The sequence below is a fragment of the Crassostrea angulata genome, chromosome 5 (assembly GCF_025612915.1).
Source record: "Crassostrea angulata isolate pt1a10 chromosome 5, ASM2561291v2, whole genome shotgun sequence".
In the NCBI taxonomy this organism is placed as follows: Eukaryota; Metazoa; Mollusca; class Bivalvia; order Ostreida; family Ostreidae; genus Magallana; species Magallana angulata.
In genome coordinates, this window is record NC_069115.1 from 52181514 (window position 1) to 52199963 (window position 18450).

Below are 18450 nucleotides of genomic sequence, written 5' to 3' on the forward strand. Positions count from 1 at the left end.
CAACTGTCTATTTAGTAGTTTACTGAGAAATAAATATAAATAGAAATAATTATTTTTAAAATGCGAAAATTTAAGGTATTCAATGTATAATGAAGGGATATTGAACAATTTTGAATCATTTTAAACTAGTTAAATATGTATTGCTAGATTACATTGCAAGTGAAATAAACTATATTCACATGACTAACAACATATAAGAAGCCGGCCATTTTGCACCTTGAAATTTTTTAAAGAGTTATCTTCCCTTGATGAAAAACATAAAATTTTCATTTCGTCAAGATATCTGCGGTAAATTATTTATTTTATTTCATATCTTAATAAAGAGAAAGCTTATGCATGTATTAACCAAGAGAGTTTTACAAATTTTAAATTACTTTTTACAATATCTTAATAAAACATACGTTGTCCATAGACTTCAATGCAAAATTTGAGGTGAAATTACTTCGACCATAATCAACATTTTGAAAATTGCTCTGGTGGAGTAGTTTTTTTTTCATAACACCTTCAAAATGATATCATGATTTAAAAAATTGGACCATTCATTTATTAGGTACAAAATGTGGTTGTTATACATTGAATACCTTAAACAAACAGTTCTTTTTTTAATTTGAGCTATACAGTAAAGCACTGTAAGTGAGAGAATATACACCAATCTCTGTTAAGTCGTTGAACAGGTGAAAAAACGTTCACTTGATTAAAATTGTCAGTCAGTGATTTATTTCCCCGCAAATTTAAAGTAAGTTACAATAGAAATGTTAATTGGATTTGAATTTAAAAGAATCGAAAACAGTTCATTCCGTGCAATTGCAAATTTTTTACGTCCAAAATAAGAAATTGTATGGATCATCTGGTATTATCTACAAATTAGATTAGAGCTTACTGACTTCTTGTCTTCTGAAGAGATCTTAAGTCGTCTCTTGCCGAAACAAAAGTTGCTTATTCTAAAAATGAAATCTTGTAGCTTGCCCTGCAGTACGTCGGATGTCTATGAATAGCAAACAAAGCATACAATGTTCGATACAATATCCATTACAGCTCCCGGTACATCAAGGTCGTGAATTTTTTATCGAATGTCTCACTTCCTGCACAGATGTTACTACTAAACACTAAATTGCTTCAAAGTCGGTGTTTTATAAGAAGAGTATTGTTATTAATATGTTCAAAAGTTAAAAATCAACGCAGGAGGACTGAGCATAGCAGAAGGTCATCGGAAGTCACTCAATTAGATTTTTTTAATTAGGCAATGATGAAAAGATGTGGATGCTGGACAGGTAAAAAAAGAGACGTTGTTATAGGAACAGACAAATAATAAGAAGCTTAGTAAAAAAGTGAGTAACATTTTTAATGCTATTAAAATCATTTAAGGCCGAATTATTTAATTCTCATAGGCGTCGGAACCGGGGGGGGGGGGGGGGGGGGGGGGGTAAAGCCCCCCCCCCCCCAACTTTTTTTGCAAAGTTCGACCTAACCATTTGGAACATAATAGCATCAGGAAGGGTTCAGCCCCCCCCCCCCCCCCCCACATTTCTCGCAGCAAACATAACTAAAGATACCTAAAAAAATAGAAATATCAATAGTGATAATAAAAATAGGAGTCATAGTTTGTAAAGTAGCCCCCCCCCCCCCCCCACACACACACACAGATTAGGATTTTCTTGATTTTGGGAATTCTTGTTGCAGGATTTCTGATGAATAGTCTAGCCCCCCCCCCCCCCCCCCCCCCACACACACACACACACTTTCAATAAAGATACCTAAAAAAATAGAAATATCAATAGTGATAATAAAAATAGGAGTCAGGATTTTGGAAAGAAACCTATTTTTTTTTTTTGCTTGTCAAAATTTCTTCGATGAGTCTGCCCCCCCCCCCCCCCCCCCCCCCACCATTTCAAAAACAATGCAACGTACCTGGGTAGGAAAGGGTCTGAAAAATTAACTAAATTATTGTTCATGTACATTACATTAGTACGTTAGATACAACACAAAACAGCCAAATTGTCTTCTTTTTAGACGGAGGCTCTATGAGCCTCCTCTATTGCTACCGGTCAGCTCACATGTGACGTCGATAGTGGATTTGACGGACACCACCTAGCGGCAAAAATTGCAATATTCGTTTGGGATTCATATTTCAGTATTATTATTGAAATAAATATCTTATCTGAAATAACAATAAATAGAACTATACATATTGCGATCAATAAACATAATTTCTCTCGAAAATGTTAGTTTATATGTCAAATTCCAAGTAAGTATGAATATGCATGAGTTTAAGAATAGCAATGGTGTGTAATCGTTTAGTGGCTATTTATACTTTTTATACAGCTTCCTGTCCGTGACGTCAAATAATGAGGATTCCTCAAGAACCATCTTGTATTGACCGAAATATTGAATAATTATAAGATTCAATGGATAAACACGGCGTGGTTTTTAGTCTGTATCGTATATTACTTGAACATTAATTATCAATTAATCTCCTGTGGAGATATATCTTTCTATGTATAGCTACACTCCCGCCCCCGGCATCGATCCAATAAAATGATTATTTAACAAGTTGAACCACTGCTATGTGAACTTGAGTATTCTCCCAATTAAGTACAGACAACCGTGATCGTTGCATGCCACATTTTAGTTTAGCTTTACTTGGCATGTATACTTTACCTACTATAAGGATAGTGAAACAAATAAATTAAACATATCCAGATTACACCCTTTAATGCAACCCCCTCCCCCCCCCCCCCCACACACACAGTGTGTGCATAGGTAGAGTACCCAGGCCACGTGCTGTGAAGCTTGATTAATCCTGCATTGTCTGGCCAGCGCTGTCGATTTCAAAGTAAGTTGGGAAGTCAGTGTGTTTTTGCAAGCTGATAAGAGAATTTCGCGTGAAAAAAGTGTAAAAACATTTTACAGAATGTACATATTTTCTTTTAAAAGTGAAGTACGGGGTATTACAAGATCTACCGCGGTATATTAGTTTAAATTTAGCTTTAAAGAGATATTACAGCGAATTCTCTTCATCTTGGATATTTCCCTTTTTAAACATAGTTAGATAAAAGAATAGAAGTCGTGCATATACAGAAAGATTGAATCTTTTCACAGCAAAAAAAGCTCGCAATTGCGTGTTAAATATTTCTCCGAAATTCTAAATTTATATCTCTAAAATTTTGTTTACACCACATGTAAAATCTGTATAAATTCGTAATATTTTCATCCCTTGCAGAAAGTCACGATGAAATGTTTACAGTTGATGCGCTAAGCTGTTGATCAAAAGGCTGAGCTAGCAATATTTACTTTTTGGACTGCCTGAAATGATGAAATCAACGGTAATTTTGAGCAAAATTGAGCAAAATGAGCTGTAGTGTCTCTTATATATAAGTATTTCATTTCCATAACTTTTTGAAATGCTTAGAAATATATCACTCTACAATCGAATCGTACATTCTGCAAAAGGAAAAGAACAACAACTATGCGAGATTGAGATCATGCATGTATTACCTTCATGTAACATTAAGGGTTTTTAAGCATGAACGATTTTTTTTCATATGAAAAAAGTTCACTGTTCAGAAGTTTTTATTGATTATATATCATTGATTTTAGTATATATTGTGAATCATTAGGTATAGTACTAACTAACAAAATATTTTTTGTTTGTAATTTGTTTTTGCATATTCCATAAAAGAGCATGAATTATTAGCAAAGTAGTTTCTGTCCTGTAGTATTTAATATTGCAAACTCTTAATTGATACTCTAAACCTTCTATACCTTAAAATTTGAAGAAAAAAAAACCATTATTATTTTTGGTAGTTGATTTTTATCAACTCTCCTATGCATTTACTCTGGCAAACCGGAAGTAAAATTATTTTTAACTGTGTTGGGACCTAACCACAGATCATCGCCGCTGATAAGACCTTGTTCTCGAAAATAATCTATAGATTCAATGTAATGCATTCTGAAGCATTAAATATTATTATAGTTAAATATTGCTTGGATCCATATAATTTTCCAGAAATATTTACATTACTGAAACATAGTTTGATGGAATTTATTCTATCCTAAAATATTACGCAACATGATGCATATGATTTTTTTCTTAGAATTCTTAAAATTGTCGGAAAAGCCCGAAAATTCATATTATGAAAATATGCGTTATTCAATTACGGATAAGACTCTACTTGGCATGCGAAATTACATATCGTTGATTTTAAGATAAATATCAATCGATGAAATCAACTCCCGTCGGTACTTCAATACTTGGAATTATTAGATTAATCTCCTCCGCAATGATGCCTCCGTCTCTCAGTACTTTCAGTACTTTGATTTAGTCTGACATCATCATTATGATTATTTCGTGCAGTCCGTGATTTTTCTCAGGTTGCTGAAAGTGTAGATTTTCGTTATGTCGGTTTCTACAGAGCTATGAATTACAATTAATTTCCATAAGAAATAGAGTGAATCTTATTTGGTGGTTGTAAAAATTTAGCCATGATTTCTAGAAAGTTTAGTTTTAAACCGAGTTACGTTTTCAATGTTATTAAAATCCTAAATACTCAATCTGTAAGTTATTTAATCAGTGTAAGATATTTGACCCCGGACCCCCCCCCCCCCCTTGTAAAATTCAAATTTCTTTAAATAACATCATAAAATTACCAAAAATATGCCTCGGACCCCCCCTCTCCCCCCCCCCCGGGCAAACTCAAATAACGTCGTACCACCACCCCCCCCCCCCCCCCCCGGAAAATTTTCTGGATCCGCGCATGGAATCAATGAGACAATATATTACCGTAACAAAGCTTGAAATTTGACTTTGTCTTTTTTAAAGGCAAAATGAGTAAGAAGGGAAAGTTACTAAGAAAAATGATTAACTCGGATGTAGAATACTTAGAGTATATCGTACATGTAGAAATTATGGCCTTAGAGTAATTTTCCTCCGTGTGGATTGTAGGAAAATGGGCCTGTAGAATTTTGACTATATAACATTACATATTTTATGTTTACTTGTTTTATATCCATTACATTTTCTTTGGGGAAAATACAGGGGTAATGGTTGGGGAATTAAATTGCTTGATTGATACTTAGATTATATGAAATATAATTTTCTTCCGTATCAATTGTTCAAATAATCAGCTTGTATAAGCGTTTCTGTTCACATGTTATTGCCTATCATCATTATCTCAGTCTGTCTAATTTTTCATATTAAAAAAGATATAGTCAGATTTCGTGAATTAGATTACACTGAATATAAAATGTTCCACTAACCTTACATCTTGGCAACAGAAAAAAGACTTACCTTAGGAAACAACTAAATGTTTATAATGGATAATTGAAATAGGCACAAATCTAGAATAGTTTTAAAAGGTTGTATACTCATTGTATACAGAAACTGATACAACCCTGGTATTTATAAACAACATTTTAATCTAGTTATTAATACGGCCATATTCCAACATTACTTTTCCATTTTACATAAAAGTGTTCCAGGCATTCATACTCGTTTATAGCAGTTTCTAAAAGAAGAAACAACAGCTGATTTTTTATTACCATTCTCGAAAACCCCTGGTATTTGAATATACGGCCATATTCCTACATTACATGACCTTTCCTTGGATTTTCCGTATAAATATCCCAGATATTCATACTCATTTATAGCAGTTTCTAAAACTAAGATCAACAGCTGTTTTTATTACCATTCTCGAAAAAGTGATCTCATAACTGAGTGTTAATAAAGTATGTTATCTATTGAGATATATTTGTTGATAAGTAAAAAAAACGAAGTAATCAGTAGTTCGTTACAGATCGGATTAATTTTAAAGTTTATTTGAGAATATTTACATTCAACAATGCTTTTACAATGAATTTTTTTATCTTCAATTGCCTCTAAATGTGTCATGTTATAAATTTTGAATTTACCAGGTTGCAGTAAATACAAAATTTACAACAGACAGTTATGTTGTAAATTTTGAATTTACCGGATGGCAGTAAATACAAAATTTACAACATGACGACAATTGTCATGTTGTAATTTTTGTATTTACTGCCACTCGGTAAATCAAAATTTACAACATGACAAATGCAAAAACTTATTCACGGCGCATGAATTTACATGTAATTTACATACGTAGTTTCCAACCATTCATTTCTATGTTATCGGTTTAAAAAATGTATTTTACATATGTTGTTAGCCCACCATGATCTACAATTATTCAACAATAGAATTGATTTTATTGTTAGAAACAAAATTTCATGAGATATTTTTCTAGATTCTATTTTCATGCTCATATCAACAGTCTATGTGATAAACAGTTTAAACCGGTTCTAGATAACATCTGTACTTGTTGTAACTAATTTACTCCTTTCTTGATCTGCAATTTATACCGATTTATTTTAATAAAATAATTGATTTCATCGAGAAGGGAATCTTAAATTTTTATACAATCATTGACGGCAGTTATTGACACCACGCTGTCAAAAATAAATCAATAAAGCTATACAAAATGCATCCATTAGGTAAATACAAGTAGCGTTCGACGATGCATCAATGTATAATCGTGTGTTGCAATTTTTTTTTTCAAAGTGCGTTGATTTTGGGACGAAGACAACGCACTTTGAATTTTTTTTTTCAAAGTGCGTTGATATCGTCGATATTATCGCACTTTGAAAAAATTGTTCAGGGTTTAGTCGAAATAATACATAATTTTATATACAATGCTTTAGCCTTTTAGCTTAATCAGATATATCTAAAAAAGAACCAAATGCAGTCTCAGCTGAGTTGATAAACAGTTTCTTGATTAGATTTGTTCTTTCCTCATAAGCTTACGTAGTTTGACATTTTACATAAAGATAAATTCGGAAGGTTTTATTATCCAAATTGATAATTTTTCTTTGTATGCAAGAATTATGTAAATGCAAGAAACAAACTTTTTGAATTACTTTTTAATAGGCTTGATGAAAAAATTTTAATTAACTCACATTTGCTTCTTTGGGGTAGTGTCAATTTGTCTTACAATACAAACTGCTTTATTTTTTCAGCAGTTCAAAAGTTCATTAATGAGTCTGGAAGATTTAATAATTAAATTCCTTTTTGCTTTTGCTTTCTATACTGTACATTAACGTTATCTACTATATATTTGCAATTACTTTGTAAATGTATGTCTATGAATTTAATTATTATAAAGTCAATAACTATAAGTAACATGTAATATTACATGTACTATGACAATTGTATATATTGTATGTATTATCATTAGGAGAGGAACTTGTAAGTTGCAAGAACTTGTTTCCGATCCTTTTGTGTTACTTACACAATAAAATATGTTCAAATCAAATCATCCAAATTGACATAAACTGCATCGCTTTCCTACTGCAATTTCCTTCTTTTTTGTGTATGCAGCAAATTTAATTCTTATGTGGTACATTGAGCTATGCCAGAAACAAAATTGTTTTAATTTATATAATTAAATGGTTATAATGTGTAAGATATTTCAACTGGCTTCAGTTGAATGTGCTAATAAACAAACATGATGGGGGAAAAAATACGTTAGTTATGGTTATTAAAAACAATATGATCTTTTAGAGGATCTGTGCGAGAAAAAACCCACACCCCAATGCTTACGTGTAGCTTTAAGTTTATAATAATCTAATGTTTGTCAATATACATGTAAATTTTTTTTTTATGAAGAGATTTATTTTATTAATATTGAAAAGATGGTTTATGTTGAAAGACTTATATGTTCTTTAACATACCATTGGAGGAATTATTGTTTGACCATGCAGCTCAGATTTTCAATGTCATTTTATTATATATGTTTTGGAGAGAAAAAGGGGGGAGGGGGTATGTAGTTTATACGTGAGGTCAAAATTCTATGGGGGTCAGTTTTCAACGTGTAGGTGGTTGTAGATCTACAGGTCTGGAATGGTTTTCTACTGTAGAAAAAGGAGCCTACTTGTCATAGATTACTGACCCTGGGTCAGTTTTTTCCGTAGAAATTTGACCCATGTGTCAATATTCTACGGGGGTCACTTTTCGTTGTTACACCAGCAATTGCTTTTTTAATACGGTAGTTTGAAGATTGTAAATTATTTGAAATCCTGAATTGAAACGATACCATTTCATTGCGATCATTTATCCCAGTATAACAAATATAATTTATATTGTGTTTAAAAAGTGAAATTAAAAATATATTTTCGTCCTTTTTAAAATGTATTTTCTTGGAAATCGGAGAATAAAATCATTATTTGTATACGTTTGCAATCAACAATAGGGTCTACTTTTTGGCTGTTAGATAACAGACTTTGCCTATTCCGATGAAAAGGACTTTTTGTCGATTCGTTAATTATTTGCAAATATCATAAGTGCACTCGCCCTCTAGGGCGAACTATAGTACTTTCTTTATATCAACAAACACTGTAATCTGAAGTTATGGGTGTAATACTATCTTGTCCTGTTCCACATAGATAAAGTAACAACACAAACGCCATTGATATAGGGGTATACTACTACTTGTCCTCCATGATTCCTAAATATTTTCCTGATCCTTTTAAATTTCCGTGTTGAGAATGCAATGCATGCATCATCTGACAAATTTCTATAACAACTTCCTCACTTTACTTTTGACACCAACAATAGTCAAAATGAATAAAATAATTTTCCAATGATTGAATGAAGAGTTATATATCGAATTATTTCGTTGCATGTGACTAAACATGTGATAAATCATGGGTAAATTGTTATTCACGGGTATCTTTGTCCTGAAATGTGCTTCAGATTTATTTCATAATTGAAATGTTTCAAGTGAAGGCGTAGAACACACAGTGTGAACAAAGTAAGTTTTTCAATGCTCCTAAATCCTATATAACGGGCCATTAGATATACAATAATTATTAACTTTTCTTTTAAATTAATTTATAGACTTGTACCTGTATACAAAGAGCTGTGTTAACGAATGAACTTTTTTCCTTTAATACTTTTGATTCAACAAATTCAACATAAGCCATTTTGATTCTGTTAAGTTGTTCAGTTTTCCTCAGATGGCGATAACCGACCTAATGAATGTGTAATCGTTCTTGTTATCTTCTAGTCAATTGAAATATTCATATCTATTTTAAAATTCATATCTAAAGTCGACGGTGTCCGTTTAAAATATATCAGTGTAAACATTTACAACTCCAACGACGAACAAGTTCAATTCTCGTTGCTAACATGTATTCTTTCTTTTTTTACGCGAACACTTGATTCCGCGAACACTTGATTCCGCGAACACTTGATTCCGCCATTGAATCGTTTTGCATCAAATTGTGAGAATATAAAATCGCAAACGCCAAACTTTTATCATAGTTTCATTTAGTTTCGCGATTTTAATACCGAATCTACAGTGCATGGTCCTTCTTGCCTGATATCTTCAAAGATTGGTTTCCTCTCTGTTTTAGGGCAAAATGCTGTCCGTGTTTCTGATTTTGGCTCTGATTTGCGGCTGCTCTTGTTATCCAAGTGGAGCCCCCGAATCGGCTTGCACTACTATGACACCATCCCATGGAGTCCCTCCCCAAAATACGTCATCTCCTTACGTCATTAAATTCTCATCTTCAAACTTTTCGATAGACAGTAATTTTACAGGTTTGTTTTCTAAGTTATAATTATTTTAATAATCATCATTGAGTTTCCAGGAAAACATGCATTTTTAAGACGATCATTTGCGAACGTCTCTAGTAGGCAAATTAAGAAAATCTAGTTCATTACCAAACCTTTAGGCAATAAAACTATATAACTAGTAGGTTATCTTTTTATAATTCCAAAACAGACACAATCTTGATCATGTTGCTAGATTTCTCCTTACATTGCTTTCGAATTCTTTTAGTCACGATTTCATCCAAGGACGGCAATACAAGCTTTAGAGGCTTCTTGATGGAAGTCTTTACAGACCAACCAACACCCAACCAACTGGAAGAAAGCGAATTTAAAGTTCCAGAAAATGCTCATCCTACATGTAATGGAGTAAGTTTTTCTTCTTGTGAACCTGTCTCATGTCTTTTCCTTTTTCTTCTTGAAGAATTTCTCTAAATTGTGTACCTTTTTTTACATTAAGATTAGATTTTTCATGATTTTTAAATAACTTGAATGCTCTAACTGCTGATTTGCCTTATTGTCCAATCTTCCAACATTTATCACATTTAATGATTTGAAGACGGTCCATACTTATCAATAACCTAATCAGATGCCATCATAATGGGGTGATTATAGAGATAACCATAAACCATAAAAACATGGCTTTGCACACACTTTCAAAATTGTTCAGTAAATTATACGAAATTATCTCGGGTAAAAGAAAAACGTCGAAGACCATGACATGGACAGAACTACGAAGGGAAATATTTATACAGGCACAAAACTGGAGGAGTGCCCTTTGTACAGGAACCTTCTCACAGTGTAGATTTAAGTTTTAATTACAAAACACAAACCCTTGACCAATTAGTGGACTCAAATTAGGGTACACATAAGATGGAAAGCATTCTGGAAAAATCAGGAAGTATACGCTGCAAACTTTTTAAAGTGATATTAAGGTGATTGCATAAAATTAAAGCAACCATCCTGATATTGTATTTAAGCTTTGGTCTTTGAACCAACAACGAAACTTAAAGTGGAGTCAAATTTCTACTTTTTGAAGTTCCCCGTTCGACTTCCTGCACGTTAATTAGGCCCAAAAGGGATGCGAAATAATGCTCTGAAATATGTAGATAAAATTTACAAATAAGTATAGAAAAAATGATTAAGATAATTTGATTTAATCTCACAGGGTGCAACTCATTCTGATGCAAAAGAAAAGCATATGATTGGACTACAATGGCAACCAACGACGAGTTTTACAGGGAAAGTCAAGTTTAGGTCAGAAACACTGTAATCATATGTTTATTATATCTTAACAATGAGCACACGGAGGATGCGACCGGTCGGCAGGGGGTGCTTACTCCTCCTGATCCCACCTCTATCTTTTTAGAGGTCCGTGTTGCTCTGCTTTTAATTTGTATATTACCATATGGATTTTTGATAGGTTGTTATTGTCATTTTTCCTTATACATCTATTTTGTATACATGAATGTCATATGTAACGAAAATTGAGCTTCAATAAAATTCATTTTAAAATTATAATTTTCATCAGTGTGCCTCGAAAATTATGTAGCCTGCGATATAATCAAATTCGCTTTTAGATTAATTTCAATTCTAAAGATCACCGATGAAACCTTACTTTAAATCTGTTTGAAAAGTTTAATTTACCTATCCATTTATTTAGAGCCACAATAGTCCAAGCTTATACAGTGATTTGGAAAAACGTCGAGTCTGAATATTTATCCGTGGATTACACAGCCCCCTCTACTTCTCCAAGTGACGTCACCACAATTTCACACCCAATCAGCACAATATCAGAGGTAGAAGCATATTTCAAAAAGTTTTTCCTTTACTTATTCCAGCTTATGTATGTTACATAAAAATTATTTTCGGTATCTGGGTTAATAATTCAATACATGACACGTGGTCAATCAAAGAAACATGGACAAACACTTTAAATTATGTAATGAAAACTACTTCTCATCAACAGAGATCGTGTAATTTTTAACTGCTCGGATAAAAAGAAAAATAAAAACTTCATTTCTGATGTTGTGTTTCTACTGTATGCTCTATACAAAATATTCATGAATATAAAAAATATACCGACTGGTTTCTTTTCATGAAGTCCCCTTCTGATCTGCCTCGATGTGAACCTGGTTTCGGTTGCTTTAAAGCTTGTCCACTGACCACGTGTGAATCGGTCGTCATGTGGAGAAGAAGTGGAAACTTTGTGGACTTTAAAATCGTTGCACGTCTTGATCGACCTAACAACAGATGGGTCGCCATCGGTTTCTCTCCAACAGGCAGAATGGTTTGTTTTATTGTGGTTTCTGTTTAATTGCTGTTAGAGTTGTTTTAAAAAAATGCTTAATATTGCTAAAAGATATATGTTCATATCAAAAGGCATTGCATTGTTCCTTTTATTATGTTATAAGATTTTTATCCGAGTTGCAAACTGGTTTGTTTATTTAGCTAATAAAAAAAGAAAAGCATGTTTTAAGACAGTGCTACATAATTAAAGATATAGTATGTTCTGTTATACAACCAGTATGTACACATACATTGTTCATTTTTTTGCGGGAACGTTCTCTTGACTCATGGTTTATTGCTTACACAGTAAATTAATTTATGTTATTTTCACTGACAGCCCAAAACCAGTGTCATAATGTGCCTGGTTGACAACGGTAAAATAAGCGTGGAGGAAGGAATAAACAAGGGATACAGTTTTGGTCCTCTGTCTAATGTAAGGGAGACTACTCATTCAGTATTTCCTTTTATGATATTTTTTTTCTGATCTGGGTAATATTAATTAGACAAAAAACTGTATTAAAATTACCTACTCTTTGAAATAATTATTGCAACTTTGTTGTGTCTTTATGACAAGTGAAAAACCAGTGTTGAATATATATTGTATAGGCGCCCATATGACAATCTCCCATATTCAAAAACCTTTTGATTAATTGATAGGGTGATATATTATCTGTTGAGATTGAGCTACACATAATTTAAATTCAAAAGACATGGCCTGACAACTGGAATATTCCGCAGGTTCAAAAACAAATGCATTGCAATTGCATAATAAAAAATTGTAATTGAATTCGCATTACAATTGGTTTAAAAAATGGTTGAATGGCAACATTATACATGTACAAGTAGTAACTCAATAAATTTGAGCTATTCGTATTACAATATCTCCGTAGACCTCACATATATTTTTTATGGGCTGATATTAGTAACTGGTAATATCTAAATTGTCTGGTATATAACTGATCTTTGTTAAAACTTTTTAGAAAACACTAGGATTAACTAACATTTCCGCCAGTGTCGTGGACAGCGTCTTGAGGTGCACGTTTACACGTCAAATCAACATCAGCGGGAGTGTAGAAAGCATTTACAGTCTGACCAAGAAATATTTCCTGTTGCTTGGAGACGGCCCTATCATAGGTGGTAATAACACTTATGGTGGTATGGAACACCTTGTTTTAGAAAATTCATATTCGTTAAATATTCTGATAAAAGATACAAGTGTCAAAAAAAAATCTACGGATTTAAACACAGGATTTGAAAAAAGCAGTTTTACTTTTAACTAATAACATTTAATGTATTATTTTATTGTTAATTTGAAATAAAGTATATTACAATATTGATGTGGCCGATACCTCTTTCACACAAACTCGCCGCTTATCGGCGACGTAACCTACTGGTATTTAGATTAACTAAGAAGTATTAGTACAGGGTGTATGTTATTCCCTTAAAAGTTTTCACTTAACTTAAAACTAATCAGCGAGTTAAACTGTTTATAATATCGATAATAAGATTCCACAGAATGTGCTGTGAAATAATTTAAATCTCAAGAAATTTGTCATACTTAAAAAAAAATAAAGATGATTTTTTTTTCAGGCACACCGGGTCAGCACGAAAAAACTCCGGTTAAAAGTGAAAGTCGAGTGGATTTCTTGGTGAACGAGAACGTAGGATCGGACGACCCGTCCAAGACACTGTACAAGCTACATGGTAATCTCAAGAAAAGTTCACGTCACGTTTTCTTTAAAATTCAAAACATGTGTTATATAATCCTTTCATAAATTTAGAGATATTGAATATCAAGTTTTGTGTGAACTCGCAGTCTAAACTCACAGCCCCTTTCTAGTGCTGTATGAAATCGAATTTTAAAGTGAATCAGATTTGAAAGACACATAATTAGATGTTTTGATATGATGATAAAATGATATGTATTTGTGAGAAAATGTCTATCTTTTGAAAATGTCATGCATTGAAAAAAAGACTACTTATAGTATTGATACAAGAATAAAATTTCAAAATACTGTAATTATTGATTTTGGTACAGAGAATATAAACTTGTAACTCCACCCCCCCCCCTGAAAAAAAAATGATACATGTATTAAGCTTAGTTTGCGTGTAGCTATGTCCTGTCAAGAACCAAATTTATTTTCTACGAATTTTACGATATGTCTCTGACGTGACTGTTGTGTGGTAGGGAGCCTGATGATCCTGTCCTGGATGTTTCTGTCCAGTGTGGCCATCATCACTGCCCGGTACTATAAGTCGGAGTGGAGGGGTATGATGCCCTGCGGGGTCAAAGTCTGGTTCGCTGTAAGTCTTCTTTTTTTCTCTAAAATTTTATAAAATTTGTCCGAAAAAAAAATACGATCGTTTAAGAAGTATTTTATTCAGAAATATACACAGAAGTAATATAAATGAATATGGATCGAAGAGCATGCAAACAATAGTCTTTATTTTCTCTCTATCTCCTCTGATAGAAAAAATACGGGTGCAAGCAAACAATCGGAGAAAATTAATACATTTGTCAGCTTGTATATGTTTTTTGTTTGTTTGTTTGTTTTGTTTATTTGGGTTTTTTTTGGGGGGGGGGGGGGTGGGGGGGGGGGGGGGGTAAGGGCTATTTAATGGAAAAACAGTAAATTGTAAATATAATGATTTAAAGTATTTTAGATTATGTATTCTTTACTGTGTGCTTTAGATACACAGAACCATGATGTCAATGGTATTCATCATTACTACCGCCTCTTTCATCATCATCTTCATACAAGTGGGCTCACTTCTACAGGTAAGTACATAATTACATTTCCCGTAGTCATTCCCGAAATAAAAATGTTGTTCAACTACAAGTTGAATGTCTATTTCTAACATCTTTTACGTCCATTTATCTGATGGTTACAAATCAATGCAAAACTGTTCAACTCCAAGTTAAATATCTGATGGTCCCAAACGGATAACGGATATCAATGAAAAATTGTCGGTCGAAAGTTACTGTTGGGATCAGAGGATTCCTTTAATTGCTATCTTCATCTTTTACCCATCTTTTCAGGAAACGGAGGGTGACATATATGTAAGGTATCACCCGGCGCTTGGAATCACAGTCATGGCTCTATGTGTTGCAAATGTAAGTATTTTATTTATTGTCATTAATATGTACATGTACATACTTGTTTGTGATATATCGGAGCGCCTTTGCCGCTAATGAGCAAAACAAAAGCCGGATTCATTTCTACCCTAGATAAAAAAAATAACTTGAAAGACCTTTTCTATACAAACCAGTCTGGATGAGTTTAATGAGCATGTATATTCAAAAACTTAGGATTAGTTAGATTTTTCTGCTGTTTTTTTAATTTAAATTTTATGGTACATTAATTTGTTTTTTTTCCCTCTCTATAATAAAGCCAATCATGGCCTTTTTCCGGTGTGACCCAGGACACAAATACAGACATGCCTTTCATTATTCCCATATGTTTGTTGGAACTGCTGCCCAAATTTTGTCAGGTAAGTTTTCACCAAGATTTTATTTATTTACATGTACCTTATTTGTCTAACCCAGCTCAAATGCCCCTTTAAAACAATTACTAAAAAAACTGTCTTCCCGGAGCAAATAAACTTCAGAATAAGTTCAACTCCGGTATTTGGAATCACTCAGTTGAGATAATTCTCAAGTAGTTTAGGTTCAATGACATAGATTTTCAAAAATTTAAAGAAAATGTTAATTGAATAACTCATGTTTTTTTTCAAATTGAAATATTGCACTGTATACTGTAGATTATTCATTTTTGCAGCTATTACGATATATTTCGGAGTGAATCTAGAGAAATCAAACACTCCAGAGGAAGCTTCATACATAGTCATAGCCTACATCATTACTTACGTCATAATTGAGGTCATTCTCGAATGTCAAAAATATTACAGAAGAAATGAAGGTACGAATTGATGGTTGTATATATTTACAAAAAAAACAACACATTGATATCTCAAATAAATGTTATCAGGTGACAGAGTTTTTATAGTTTATGATTTTGATACTTTATGAACTGCTTTTGGTCGTGTTATAGACGAGACAGAAACACAGATTTTACTCAGATCTACTTCAAATGTTCCTCAACAAAAATATCAGGTAAGACGTTGAACACGAGTTGCTTAGAAAAACGATAAATTGTATGAATTATACTATAGCAATGAACTTGTCTTGTCATTAGCTGATATCTTTTAATGCTAGAGTTATAAATATGTTTTATGATATTTATAAAAATTTCATATATGGATAAGAAATGCAGCTTTAAAAAGTTCATGGGGAAATGAACTTGCATGTTTGGTCACGGGATCAAATTCTGTAAAACCGGAAGCGCTATTATGTAGTAGACTAGTAGTACAGGTGTGTAAACCTTTCAACTGGTACTTTGGCACTAGTTGTATAATTACTTTGCACCATTAATCTCTTGCAGAAACATCAGGTTAACAGCTTCAAGTTAACAGTACTTACCATTCACTTCGTGTGCATGTCCATGTACTGTATGGTACTGATTTACTTTGTGGCGACGGCATAGAAAGGACGCCATAGCGGAAACCTTGATCTCAGATAGGAAAACCGGAGGAAAACTGTATGGTGGTAAAGAATTCACGTGCGTTGAAGAGCGAAAATGTGATATTTGTTACTCAGTTTTGTAAATAAACAGTTTTGATTATTTTACAACAAGTTTTTACAATGTATTACACAGTTAAAATATACCATTGAGGGAGTCAGCAAGATACCAAAGTTTTTTTGTGAAATCGGAGCCAGTTCCCCCCGGAAGCAAGTCTATTTCTCGAGGCAAAGCTTGCGCGTCATATTGTGACGATGAAGAGGTATAGGCAATCAAAAAAAAATGTTGCAACTAAAATTGAATTATATGATTATGAATATTTATGATTTAATACGGGTTACATCGGAATTTTTCCTTAGATTAAAAGAAATTACTAAGTGTTCCGAATAGGTGTGTATCAATTCATCAAACAGAAGCAAATGTTCTGCGTGGAACAATTTTTTTTAAGGTGATTTTTTGGGGGGAAAATAAGTAGAGATATAATTATACTTAATAAACATAAAAACAAAACTACTACATTGGTATTTGACGCTTACATATGAAGTTCACTTAAAAGACAAAATGTTGAAATTTTTAAAAAACGATTTAATTTTAATTAAGTAAACTGGAGATTAAATCAAATAAAGCTCGAAGGGCTTTACCATAGATTTGATCACACTCGACCGTATTTGATCACCTCATGGTATTCAAAAAATGATTCATTATTACTTAAATTCAATAAATTATCAGCAATTGTACGATTAAATATTAAAACAGTCATTGATGAAATGTATGGAACTATACATTACAAAATCGATTTGTGGTGTTATCATAGACAAAAACACGAAACTCACGGCCAGACTCGGAACAGACTAACCGTGGGTACTAGACGATGAACAACAAAGGCCTGGGGTAAAAGATGTGCGCAAAGTTTATTTACAATATGTTTGTAGAGAGACACAAAGGACAAATCTTGAATAGATTGTCAGCAAATGATTATAATATTTAAATGAGTACCAAAGGTTCGACAACTCTTTCTCACAAATCTAATGTAGCCTGTTTTAGACTCTATTTTCTAACTAGAAAAGGAATATTTTGACCTGAAAAATTAATAAAGGGATACATTTAAAACCCTACTGTATAGTCCGATGGAAATATAACATGTAGCATTGACTTCTAAATTCTAACTTGGAGCTCATGTTTTGAGACATTTAAGATTTATTTTAATAAAATACGATTTTAAAATGTTCCCATATCAAATTTCCTGATGTTAATATTATTTATCCATTTTGTTATTAATTGGAAGCAATATAACCCACAGCATTCTGGGACGTTTTGCCTCTGTTACAATGTGACAGAATTTTATCCGGTCGATAAGTACGGACACAATTAATGTCGAACCTTGGTACAGTCCTATACATGAGATAAAGTTGATTAGTTGGTCATTCATCCTCATTCACACTTCATCACAATCAATCACTCCAATCACAATACGTTCGATCTATCGGTCTTCCTTTCAGACAGTTCAGTAAGCACAATGGTCCCGCATGATTGGATACACCGAGATAAAGCAAATAGTATACATATACAAGGTTAGTTTGGGCTTTTATCGTAAAATACGATTGAAAACAAGTCTCCATATAATATTTCAGTCATGGCATTATTACACGTCAGGCACGTAGCATCAGGGGGGCCCGGGGGGGCCTGCCCCCCCCCCCACTTTTTCTCGCAGCAACAATTTTTAAAATTTACATATAAAAAATTGAATTATCATGGTGTTGCCCCCCCCCCCCCCCAGTTTTTGGGAGTATGTAAATAAATTGATATGAAAATAAAGACAGGAGTAGTAAAATTGAAGTTACATATATACTACGCCCCCCCCCCCCCCCCCCCCCCACACACACACACACACACACGGATTAGGATTTTGAAGATTTTTGGGAAAGTTAAAATTTCAAATTTCCTTTTTTTTTCTTTTTCTTT

At 33.0% G+C, this 18450-nt stretch overlaps 1 protein-coding gene across 2 annotated transcripts; it reads left to right on the plus strand.

The window, feature by feature from the left end:
- The first annotated feature begins 9410 nt into the window (after positions 1 to 9410).
- On the plus strand, positions 9411 to 16601 carry LOC128184219 (putative ferric-chelate reductase 1 homolog). 2 transcript variants are annotated; one of them, XM_052853596.1, is made up of 15 exons: positions 9411 to 9610; positions 9852 to 9988; positions 10788 to 10876; positions 11283 to 11418; positions 11724 to 11909; positions 12246 to 12341; positions 12889 to 13045; positions 13499 to 13612; positions 14097 to 14212; positions 14601 to 14687; positions 14949 to 15023; positions 15301 to 15400; positions 15688 to 15828; positions 15961 to 16022; positions 16351 to 16601. In XM_052853596.1, exons 1-15 carry the CDS (start codon positions 9430 to 9432, stop codon positions 16450 to 16452), a joined length of 1779 nt encoding a protein of 592 aa, XP_052709556.1. In that variant the 5' UTR covers positions 9411 to 9429; the 3' UTR covers positions 16453 to 16601. The 2 variants fall into 2 exon arrangements, with proteins under 2 accessions (XP_052709556.1, XP_052709557.1); XM_052853597.1 differs by having other exon boundaries at positions 12889 to 13042.
- Positions 16602 to 18450: the final 1849 nt, after the last annotated feature.

What these genes read in the sequence shown, in the direction of transcription:
- LOC128184219 (XM_052853596.1), top strand. Translation starts at nt 9,430, where the DNA reads ATGCTGTCCGTGTTTCTGATTTTGGCTCTGATTTGCGGCTGCTCTTGT. An exon ending in GGGTCAAAGTCTGGTTCGCT is followed by an intron (nt 14,213 to 14,600) that starts GTAAGTCTTCTT and finishes TGTGTGCTTTAG; the next exon opens with ATACACAGAACCATGATGTC. An exon ending in TGGCTCTATGTGTTGCAAAT is followed by an intron (nt 15,024 to 15,300) that starts GTAAGTATTTTA and finishes TCTATAATAAAG; the next exon opens with CCAATCATGGCCTTTTTCCG.